The sequence below is a fragment of the Dryobates pubescens genome, chromosome 4, assembly GCF_014839835.1.
Source record: "Dryobates pubescens isolate bDryPub1 chromosome 4, bDryPub1.pri, whole genome shotgun sequence".
NCBI classification, from domain to species: domain Eukaryota; kingdom Metazoa; phylum Chordata; class Aves; order Piciformes; family Picidae; genus Dryobates; species Dryobates pubescens.
In genome coordinates, this window is record NC_071615.1 from 39,809,948 (window position 1) to 39,822,622 (window position 12,675).

Here is a 12,675-nt window from a genome sequence, read left to right on the forward strand (position 1 = left end):
GACTGCACTGACCAAAATTTCTAAATTAAACATTTTCCAATTGGTTTTTTTGTCATGAAGCCATAAAGGAATAAAAGGAAATTAAAAACAAACCAACCAACCCCCACCAAAACACACCAAACCCCAAAACTACCACAACAAAGTAAAAAACCCACCCCAACCAACAAAAAACCCTAACAAAAAAAAACCACAACACCAAAACCACCACCCCCCCAAAAAGAAAACTACAGATAACTAAACCACAAACAAAACAAAAAAGCCACAAAGAAACAAAAAATAAAACCCAAGCCAAATCTTCATGCAGCTCCTCACCTGAGAGCTGACTTTCAGAAATGCCTTTTCATTCTACTTTATTATTCCGAGACAATTATAGATTCACTTAATATAGTCACTCATGGAGAAGAAAAGGAGCAAGATCATTTAGGACAGGGAACTTACTACTGTACAGGGCTCTTCCCAAATTAAAATGTCAGAGCTTGGTAACTGCAGTCATATTCTTGCACTAATGATAGCAAACTAGGAATTGAATTTTACGAGACAAAGAGCTTATCAGGATGGAAGCGTCCTGAACTAACAGGTGTCAGGGGTAAGTCAGAGCTGTGAACTCGGATTAAGGCTCTGCAGAGCAAATTAGCAGCCTCTTGAATAGAATGCACCAGCACCTATAAGTGCTGTGGGTTTCAGAAATTCACAGAGCTTGTGGTGGTGAGAGAAAGCTCAGTTCTCCACACACACACACAAAGGCACAGCCTAAAACGGTCACAGAGCTGACAGAAGACAAGAAATATTTGCTCAGGGAGAACAGGGCTGGGCAATTCTCTTCTTTCTTGACCCGGAACACTGAGATCCTATACAAAGGGAAGCTCTGGAGTTAACACTGTTTTCTGTTATCTGGCAAATTCATCATCTTTCAGTCTGTCTCTTAATTTTGCCAGACAGCCATGCATCTTATTTTTAAAGATAGCTGTTCTAGAGAGGAAGGATTAAGTTATTGTAGCCTGAGGTCCAAGAAATTAAATTTGCTACTTCTGTGAATGTCACTTTGGGACTGCCTTAAACTTTTCTGGGGCATGGAGGGTGGAATGCTGGGTTTATCCAACTCTGCTCGCTTTTTGCGGGCTTGCACACAGGAGGGAAGGAGAACACAGCCCTTATACGTGACACACTCACAACACAACTGCCAGGCAGCCTACCCTTCTGCAAATACCATTAGGAACCTTTTCTGTTCAAAACCCCACAAACTTAAATCAACATTAGCACCATAATTATTGCAAAGCTCATGAATGGGCCCCTCTGTTACCTAAAGCCCATTTTAATCCCAAAACAACATAGTTAGGATGGGAAAGACTTTTTAAAGGTATTTGAAATATGCATGCTCCATTTCAGATCCAGGGAATCAAATTACTAGCCTGTAAGCGAGATAAGGCAGCAAGAGAGCGCCGAGACCCTGGGTGACTGTGGGACTTGAGTAATTTGCTCAGCTCAGTCTTTTGAGTGAGCAAAGCCCCCAGTAACACCAGCTGGAACGTGTGCACTGCAGTCCTGGACAGCTGGGAGGAGAAAAGGCCAGTCACAAATTAAATTAAGAGGTGTAATATACTGTGAGAAGAAAAACAAATTGAGATTGTGAAAACAGGTGCCAACTGACATTTACTCAATACTCAGTCACACTTTCCTTTCTCTCTGTGTGATTAGCAGCTAAGCTGAATTAGGATAGATTTCATGCTTCTGTGACCTTCTAGAACCCCCCTACAGAAAAAGAAAAACACCTGTAGCTAGAAGGGTTTTTTTTCCAAGAGGGCAAAAGTGCCTAACTACTGTGGAGCTGAGTTGGCCAGACTGATATGATACAACAAAAATATATGCATATGCCAAATGACTACAATTAGATTCTTCCTATGGTTTTGTACAATTAGTCCAACAAGTAGCACTAAACACAGGGCTTTAAAATTAGCACCGGGCTGACAAACTAATGGATTCAGTTACCAGCATCATTCGAGGCAGTCCTTGGGAAGGGCTGAAGTGAAACAACAGACCCAACCATTCCCAAAGAGCCTCATGCTGCTTCTGAAAGCAGGAATGTGATTTTATATTGGCTTAATTCAGGACTCCTTGAAAGAGGGACTTCAGTTAGGAAGGTGCAGGAGATCACACCAATACTGCTACACCTGAACATCATATCCCCACCAGAGCTATAGATGGGCACACTGCATGGTGGGAAACACTGCCTGGGCAGCCTCTCCTCTTGAAGCATGGAGGCTCCCATGGGCTCAGGAATGAGCCTGGCCCCTCTCTGCTGCAAGGCTCACAGGAGGTTTCTCAAGGCTTCCCCTTCTCAGAGCAGGCTCCATGCAACTGAGACCTACTCTGAGCTCCTCTCCTTGCAGGGAAGCTACTGCAGATTTTCATCAAAATTGACATGCAAGCAAACTGGTTATTTCTCTTCAGCCAATTAAGATGCCAAAAAGGTCCTTGACTCAAAAAAAAAACCCACCAAAAAACCAAAACCCAACCTCAACTCTTCTGGTAGCATAACATTAAGTAGAAGACGTGCCAGGTCTAACTGCTAAGTTGAAGACAACCCTCTCATACACTCCTAGCTTCATTAATTTCAGCAAAATCACCTTCGAAACAAATGTTTGGACAGGCTGTTAAGTAGGGTCTATGGCCACAGAGAAACTTCCAAGGCAAACACTTTTTTTCCCAAAGCAGTTGCACTACCAGAACAAACAACATTGCTGAAGTTCATCATTGGCTCTGCAAGGATATACCCATCTTGGATCACACTTGGCTACAGCACATGTTCAGCCCTGTCTTGTGGGGCTCAGAAACACAATCACTCCCTGCTTCCCTCAAGCCTAACTGCAAAACATGAACTACCACCAACCAAAGCCCAACACGATATGAGGCGCAGATCCCAAGGGGGTCAGGAGAGAATACTTCAGGCTACAACTTCTGCTTGTTTTTAAGCTCACTGACCTCTAGGTGAAAACATGAGGTTTTGGGACTCTGTTAAATGCAGCAGCACTAAATTAACATTTATCTTTTTTCCCCCCTCACAACTCTCCACATCTGAACAGATGATGGCAGGCGTGTACCATAAGACTGCTTGGTGCAAATGTCAGGGCTGTAGAAATAGTTCACATTCTCTGGCCTTCAGTTTCATGATCATTATCATAATAAAATGTTTTTGCTTATTCCTTGCACACCTGCTGTGTGTCAGTTTTCCTTCACTGCTGCTCCATTACCCCACACACTGCTCATACACACATGTTCACTTCCTGGATACCAAGGAGATCTGTTGGCCCATCACAAGCTGACAAAAACCACAGCACATAAAAGACTTTGTAAAGAGGGAGGGACATAGACAAGGAACATGGCTCAGGGTTAGATTAAATGAGAACAGAGCTCTGAAACTTGCTCTTGTGAAGCCTGGGACACTGAAATTCATAAATATTTCTGAAGTATTTGTTTCCATTTCATACAATCAAGAACTCTTACAAAGTGTCAGCAGCAAATCAAGGCAAGCAAGCTCCTTGAATTCTGAAGCCATAAAACATAACCAAAACACTCTGCAGGGAGAAGGAGGAATGAATAGAAAGATGGATGGAAGAGGTATAGATTAAGAACTGCACCGTCAGACTTCTGTTGTAACATCTACAATTCAAGAGTCAGTCTACATGGAATTCCACCTTCTCTATTGCATTTCACCCTACCTGCACTCAGTAACTTCATTGCCCATCCGTGAGTACCTTGCAAATTCACAGATGGCATTAGGTTGGAAGAAACCCTCACAGGTCACCTTGTCCAACCCCCCTGCAGTATGCAGAGACACCTCCAACTAGATCAGGCTGCCCAGGGCCACACTGAGTCTTATCTTGAGTGTCTCCAGGAACAGGGCCTCAACCACATCCCTGGGAAACCTGTTCCAGTATTGTATCACTCTCATAGCGAAGAGATTTCTTATGTCCAACCTAGATCTGCCCTGCTCGTTTCAAACCACTGCTCCTCATCCTGCTGCTACAAGCCCTTCTAAACAGTCCTTCCTCTGCCTTCCTGTAGGTCCCTTCAGATACTAAAATGCAGCTATAAGGTCTCCCTGAAGTCTCCTTTTCTCCAGGCTAAACAGCACAAATTCTTTCAGCTTGTCTTCACAGGAGGAGGTGCTCCAGCCCTCTGATCATCTTTGTGGCCCTCCCCTGGACCTGCTCCATTAGGTCCATGTCGCTCTTGTTTTGGGGGCCCCACAGCTGGACACAGTACTGCAGGTGAGGTCACACCAGAGCAGAGAGGCAGAATCACCTCTCTTGATCTGCTGACCACGCTTCTTTTGATGCATCCTTGGATACGATTTGCTTTCCACACTTCAAGTGCACATTGTTGGCTCGTATGCACTAATACCCCCAAGTCTTTTTTTCTGCAGGGCTGCTCCCAGTCTCATCACCCCCCAGCCTGTACAGATATCTAGGATTGCTGCAACCTAGATGCAGGACCTTGCACTTTGCCTTATTGCACCTCATGAGATTCTCCTCAGCTCACCCCTCCAGCCTGTGCAGGTCCCTCTGCATGGCATCCCATCCCTCAGACTTAGCACCTGCACCACTTAGCTTCACTCAGTCATCCTGTTTATATCATTGATGAAGATATTGAACAGCACCAGTGCCAATATAGACCCTGGAAGGGCAGCACTTGTCATCCATTTCCATGTGGGCATCAAGGCATTGCCCACATGCATCATTCAACCCTCCACACTTGCACTATGCAATCTCCTTCAAAATAAATTGGCTTTTAGAAGCATACTATCTTGGTTGTGTTATAACAAACCAACATAAGGAATAAAACAAACCATGTATCAATTCTGTAACTGAAAACAGAGCATGTTTTAAATAGTGTTTTATGTGTTTAAAAGCTATTTAGAACTATTTTTATTGGGTTTGTAAGTTCAGTTAGATTAACAAAAATCAGTCTTATACGTATTTCTACACCGAGTAAGCAATAGCTGCTGCAGGAAAAACCTACTAAGCACAAGTAAGAATAGAAATGTCTGGTTTACTACAAACACAATTCACAAGAAAATATCAGTAGGAGAGTAATTATTTTTTTTTAAACCTAAAATATTACACTAAGCAAACGCTGAAAATCTCAGGTAGTTACTGCAATTCTTCTTGTGAATTGAAATGACCCACAGGACACAGCACGCTGTTAGCATTAAGCAACAGAATTTTTCTCACATGTGGCACTGTTAATAGTGAAGAAGATTCCTTTCAATTGAATTATTCCAGGTGGGTAAAAGAGAGGCACAGGAACAGAAGCAGTAAATGTAATTTCTTTGTCAGTTAACTTAGAGAGCTGCCACCAAGTAGAAGGCAAAAGCATGTATAGTTGAGTCAGGCTCAAAGTCAGTAACTCATGAATACGGCATTTCCATTGCTGTTTTGTAATCAGCTCCTATTAGCCAAGATTTTACTGTGTCCTTCTCTGCATTTATACTGAAAAAGTATTAACAGCTTGGCTATTTCCATGCTCTGAACATTCTTAATTCCCACCAAATGCAGTTCAATGCTTACATCATCTCTACAGACAGAACCCCTCTATCTTTAAGCCAGTGCAGTGCTGTTACCATATTAAATTTTAAAATTGTCATGTTCCTTAAGAGATGGACAGAAGGATGTTTGCACTTTCACAGATGCAGAGATTGCATTGGATTGGAAGGGACTCTCAAAAGTCACCTTGTCCAAACACCCTGCAGCAAGCAGGGACACCTCCAACTAGATCAGGCTGCCCAGGGCCACATTGAGTCTGATCTTGAACATCTCCAGAGATGCCTGGGCAGCCTGTTCCAGTATTTTACTGGACTATTAAACACTATCATAGAATCACTAAGGCTGGGAAAGAGCTTTAAGATCATTGAGTCCAACCATAATACAACTACCATGACCACTAAACCATATCCTAAAGCACCACATCTACAGCTTCTTGAACACCTCCAGGGATAGCAACTCCACCAGCTCCCCGGCAGCCCGTTCTAATGCCTCACCAGTCAAGTTTTTCCTAAGTACCACCAATTTTTCAAGTTCTGGCCATTCTGTTCATGGAATAACAAGCAACTCACAGAACCATCATCTGTATGTTCTAAAGTATTCCCACTTACCATGGCTTTATGATAATGTCTTACCTGAAACTACAGTACATTGGTAGCATCAATATCACACAGAACATTAGGGGTTGGAAGGGACCTTGAAACATCATCTAGTCCAAGTATCTCTTAACTCAAAATTCATGTGTTTCTCTACCTCATGCTGAAACAGTTCAGCACAAAGATTCAAAAGACTACTTGGGACTCACTTTTGAAACTTATGGTAAGAAAGAGCAAGTCAGGTTTTGAAAGCTGCTTTCCTCATTCCCAATAGCTCAACTGCTAACAAGATCAATACACTCTCATTCTCCACTTAAGACCAATCTCAGAATTAATTGATGCACTATTGCAATTCTAAAATGTAATTGCTGAAAGAGGTATGAAATAATTAAGTATTCAAATATATTTCTCTGTGTGTGCACAAAACTGCAGTGGCATAGAAGTTAAGTGTTTAATGAAGATAAAAGTTTAATTTCTTTCAAAATACATAACAAAAATGAGCTTGCTTCCAGTGTAGAATTTCCTTTCTCCAAGAGACAGGTCATGAAATTTGTAGATAAATAATTCAACGCAGTGTGATGCTAATTACTGAACTTTACAGAACCTTTAGAAATCCTCACACATTCACTAGACATGAAAAGCAAAACAAATCAGATAAGGTGACAGACTGGGGACTTAAATAAGCCACAGAGACATACTACTCTGACTTAGCAAATGGCAGATGTTTTAAAGACTTAAAAGTTTATAATGGAGTTAATTTCTTGCCATGAAATTATCCCTGGATAACAGTTTCAACAAGCAAAAACTTGCAGTAGGCTAAATGTGTCTGTATGAAAAGTGGCTAAGTTAGTGACAGCAGTGAACATTTCACTCTGGGGTCACAGAATTAACATCTCTGTAGCTGAGGACATCTTTCTGATGAATGTGAAACAGCTGGAATAAATATATCAAGGGTAACAATTGCAGTTCCATGGTAGATCCAGTTGCTGCAAAAATAAACCCAGGGGAAAAGCTAAAGACACATAACAACGTGAAAAAAACCCCAACTGCTACACCATCCAGTCCCACTGTTTCTGCACGAGTCCTTTTAAAATACAGGACTCTGGAAATGCTGGTTGCAAATGACTGCAGAGAGCCATTTGTTGCAAGCAAAACCAATTTATAAAGTGTTTTAAATAAAATATAAAACCCCCAAACACAACACAAAACTAACCAAAGGGAATGACTGTTTTATTTAACCAGCAGTATTCTTATCTTCAATGGTATTTTCTGCCAGACTTGAGGAACCTGTGTACCCGCTAGTGAGAAAGCGATGTTAAAGAATAAACAGAGACTCGTAACAATCCTGTTAATACTTTATTAGTGTAATTTTTTTTTTTTAGCTTTCTATTGGACAGAACATAAAGGCAAACTCCAAAAAATAAAATAAAAATAAAATTCAGAGTCCACTGCCATTATTCAGCAGAAGTGACCACGGCAGTCTGTTTCATGTTCGTTTTTTGTTACAGAAACGACAGGAGGGGGAAAGGGAGGAGAAAAGCATCAATAGAACAATTAGGCACACAGCTGACACTTACTGTACAATGATATGCACAAGTAGTTTATAACAGCTATATTCATGAGATGTGCTCTTCAGATTATTCCCTTGGAATATATGAGCTTTGCTCAGGTGAGCAAGGATCATTGAGAACAAGGGAATTAACAACAGAGTAACAAATAAAAGACTTTTAAAACAAGTCCTTAAACTAATGCAACAACAGAATGCAAAATTGTTCAGCTGTGAAAACGGTTGTTTGGTTGTTGTTGTTTTTTTTTAACCTAGACTTCAAACCATTAAAAACTCACTTATTCTACACTTACTCAAATACACATGCATTAAATGAAAATATTGCACAAAATTAAAATTTAGATTGTGGAATTCATAGGTTTTATTTTGGTACACATTCTGGTAGCACTTAATGTATTGTTTAGTTCTAGCAAACACCAGCAGCATAAGTTTGAGGATGAACCAAATGACAAATTTAATTGCTCCTTTTCTCTTAAAAATAATTAAGGCTAAAACAAGTGCATTTGTTGACAATGGCACAATTTTCAGCAGCCAGTCCCAGCACCCAAAGACCAGAAGATGCACCCAGCCAACTCAAGTGCTGTACATTAACATTCAGTTTTGGAGGCTTCCCACTATATTAGGCTGCATGGTCTGACAGGGCAGCTATTTTAAATTGTCAACAGGAAAACTATTAAGAGACATAAACTCTTCTTTTAACAAAAAAAAGTATTCACTTCTGATAACTCTTGCCAGCCAACAGGCACCACTGAATTAGGAAGCCACATTCTGTAATTAAATACAGAAGACAAAACTTCAATACATATATACATACACACACACACGTGTATAAATGTGTGTATAGGTGTATATATATGTAATAAATTCATTAATTAAAAGACTAATAAACACGGTGTATTATGTTCAGTTCACATTCCTAAAGATATTATTTTTGTACAGAAATGTACCAGATAATCTAAGAAAAAAAAGTCCCAAATTTGCACGTGATCACTGTTCTCTTGAAATTTTTCATGGTACCTACAGGTAGATAAGAGGTTCCACAGATTTGACAGAAGAGTATTTGAAGTTCCACCTTTCCTACTGCATAACAAATTCAGTGATTTAAAAGACAAGTTAGATTTGGTAGGATGGATGATATATGAACTATATCGCCACGAACAATTGCCGAACGACCTTTCATCTGTCAGGTGTCAGGGGTGCTGGAACACCCTGACATCAGAGGCAGAGAGAGGCATGTAAACAATAGGAGCTGGCTACGTTGATTACACAGAACTCAGGAATTTTGTTAAATTCAACAGCACTTAAATCATCACACTTCTACAGAACCTGCAGAGAGGAAGGGGGAAGGGTTTCTACATATTTACCAACTTGTCTTCCTAGGCATTATAAAAGATATTTCATTTACAGTATTTAGTTTTGCAATAAAGGAAAAAACCCAAGTGCACTTGAGCCCATGCATACTGTATGAGAATGTTAACAGTACAAGATGATCATTAAGCAGTATGATAGAAGGCTACATTGCATTAATAGAGTCCATGAGAAAAAATGATCTATATAGAGGCTTCACTCCATTTAACTAGGTCCTCTGAGAGCCTTCTGTCTTCTCTCAGTACGCTTTCATGAAAGGTCTGTGTTCCTCCCTCACATAAAAGGATCATTTGTTCCCATTAAGACGTAAGTTCCTATAAGGATCCTTGATCAACAGCTGTATCCTATCCTGTGTTCAGCGTTCGGAAAGAAATGGACTCTATGGGATTACTTTCTAGTCACCCAGATAGGGGTGCTCCAACAGTTGGGGACTATGAAAAAGGAAACACAAACTGAGATATGCTGTGGCCAAACAGGATTGTTGTTACTTAGTTTTTAATTGGACAGAAACTCTTCAATGAAACTGAACAGATGGCTGTGGGGCCTGGATGTCAGATTTGTAGTCAAATTTACACTATGCAAAAAAATAAAAAAAAATAGTTAAAAAAATATTGTAGTTTTATCTCCTTTTTATTTTCATATATACACTGAGATGCATTCAGGAATTTCCAAGTGTTTGCCAATGAAAACCTTCCCTTGTGAGGAACCAGCTAATTTAAATATTTTTTCCATAGGAGGCTTGCACAGTAAAGGGTAAGGAATCTTTCCATTGAGTAGGACATCCAAATAGTCTCAAACTTTAGTGGAGAGTTGTGTGTAAACTATGTCTTAGTGCAATCTCCTTCCAATGTGATGTCTATCCTTTTTGAAACTTGTACCCCCTTCCTTCTGCAACCATCAACTTGACCAGTGTTCACCGATTGAACATAAATACGATGCCCCTTCTCCACTGAAGTTACATGCACTATATGTATGACAGGTGCTGTAAGAGCAGAATATGGCCCTTAAAGCTACAGAATAATCTGAATAAAGGGTTTATTTCTACTGTACCTCTGCCTTCACTAAAATCTCCATTAGATCTAATGTTAGTTTATTTTTCAAAACAAGAAAGGTGAAGTAAAGGTAGCATAAAAGCCACATTACCTCAACTTTTCTTTAATAAATGTACTTTTAATGATGGGACAATAACTATTTCTCCTCTCTCCTATGAACCTGCTATTCCAGAGACTGCTTTTCCTGCTAGCTCAGCCTTTACAGGAATGTTAAAAGAGCCCTACAGAGCCTCAACAGTTATAATACAGAACACTTCCACCTGATTCTCACACATTGCACTATTTCCCAGTGCCAAAACACCCTTTTCTTCCACTCTATCACCACAGTTGTGCTTTACCTGGACAGTCTGGCACTTTTCATTGCTGGTAAAACATCGACTCAGGAACGGAAAGAATCAGCATTCTTCTATATTGGGCTAATATTCTTCTCAATGTTGCATGAACACGCACCAAATTATTCAAGACACACAAACCCTTTTGGTAGTGGTTGAATTACAAGTGAAGATGAGAAGATCCACAGGTCTTACAGATGCATTAATTATCTAATATGTGACACTAGAAGACTGGTGCAGAAGTAACAGCATGTGAGTTTGAAGCCCCAGAGAATCTGTCCAAGTAATTAGTCCTGGACAAACATACACCAGCTTAGTAGGTTTGAAGTGTCACCTTTTCTGCAAAGAAGGCGCTTGAGTAGAATGTAGTCTCTGCTTATACCTTTGCATCTGCTTTGACCGTGAATGCAGTTTGTTGAAGAGCTCATGGAACTTATTTTGTGGAAATAAGGTTTCTAGGAATCTCTCTAGAAACACATACACCATTCTCTTGTTCAGTTGGGCGTGCTGGAACATTTCAAAGACCCGGAGAATGCCTTTCCGCGTTGTCTCAGCGCCTATGATGTGCTTCAGTTCATCTACAAAAATGAAAAAAGTTACACTGAAGTTTAAACTAGATTCTCATTTTGTGTTAACAACAAGCTGAATATTAAGTCTTTCAAATAGCTGGAAATTTGAAGCAGCGGTGTCTCTGTAGTACATGACAAAACTAGGTGGTCTCCTACAGCAGAAAGGATTTCTGATGATTCCTTAATTTTATATATGTTATTTTACATGAAATCATGCTGTGCTGCAATATAGGCTTTCTGTGCAAACTCAAATCCTCTAGTCAAACTAAATACTGGCTTAGTTCTAAAAGAACTAGAGCTGCAAAGTCATAGTATTCACATTATTCAGTGCTTAAATAATCAAAAAAACCTCCTTTTTTAATGTAAATGTATTTCAGATGTTGACATTTCTTTTCAACAACCAACAAGAATACTGACATTAATTCTAGTAATAATATACGGTAAGAATTATTAAGCTTCAATCCCAGACTCACTTACCTGGCATTACCTCCAGTAATTTGGTCTTCCCTGCCACTCTTGTTCTCATTCTAATAGCTTTGTCCCTCCGTGGAACAGTCTCTGCTAAAATGCCATTTGGCCAAAAAGCATCTCTGTAACAAAAATAAATCTGTCAAAACACATTAAAATTTTATCAAGGGGAAAGCTCTTTTTAATCCCTCAGAGCTATTTCAAAACAAATACAGGAAAGTAATTTGCACACAACTTAACACACATACTTCAAGTATGAGAAATGAGAGAAGGCAAAAGAAGAAACCAAAAGCAAGAGGTAGAATACACTCAACCTACCAGCAGCTATCATAAACAGTTTAACATGGGAATCAAGTGAAAGAAAATTAAATTATCACACCAAAAGCATTATATGTAACATAGTTGTTAGATATAATACATCTAAGATTTGTATTTAGCAGTTACTCTGTGTTGACACAGACTCTAGGCATAGGTTTACTGCTTCATTAGATCTCTGAGAGCAGTTAACCTATCAACAAGCTAAAGCTGAGGAAGAGGAGAAAACTCAAAAATATTCTTCATATGACAATTTATGTGTGTCAAGTGGGAGAAAGTAAAAGCAGTGCACCCTCGAACTAGAATTCTGTACAGTAACACAGAAAAAGAACAGGAAGGAGGCACAGCAATTAGACACCAACTGGCCAAGTACTTATAGTCATACCTGAAACGTTTCACCGCATCTGCTACTTGCTCAGGAGATGTCATCCAGTCAACATGATCAACTATTTTTCTGAAAGTCAAAGCAACAAGTGTCTCCCATTTAATTTTGAAAACAGAGAACAAATAAGTATAGCATTTTAAAGAGCACTGAGTCAAAAACACACTTGCAGTTTTCCCTAACTCCTTGAGTTCCATTAAAAAAAAATAAAGCACAGTATGGAAGGCAAACACTGACTGTCAGGATGAAAACTTAAACACACTGATCACTCCTTAAGCTAAAGCCTTTTTCTTTTAGAGCAAATGTAAGATGACTAAACAGGATTGAAAATTGATGCTGCATCTCCCATTAGCATTAGGTAAGTGTTCTGCTCGTAGAGCACTGCTCATCATGGAGCTCTTGTCAAGTTGTTTCTGTAAGCAAGCAACCTACTTAAAATGTCAAATTACCACATTTACCTATGCAGTTACTCATGTCTGTCTTTAA

General features: G+C 39.7%; 1 protein-coding gene across 2 annotated transcripts in view; it reads right to left on the reverse strand.

Annotated features, from left to right (window-relative positions):
- Positions 1 to 9,557: 9,557 nt before the first annotated feature.
- The window catches only part of SNX13 (sorting nexin 13), a 62,621-nt gene continuing 59,503 nt past the window's right edge, over positions 9,558 to 12,675 (reverse strand). For both annotated transcript variants that reach the window (XM_054161155.1, XM_009900106.2), the window contains exons 24-26: positions 12,193 to 12,261; positions 11,502 to 11,614; positions 9,558 to 11,033 (exon numbers count right to left, since the gene is read on the reverse strand). In XM_054161155.1, the coding sequence (XP_054017130.1) occupies positions 10,786 to 11,033; positions 11,502 to 11,614; positions 12,193 to 12,261 (430 nt within the window). In that variant the 3' untranslated portion in view covers positions 9,558 to 10,785. The remainder of the gene's footprint in view (positions 11,034 to 11,501; positions 11,615 to 12,192; positions 12,262 to 12,675) is intronic.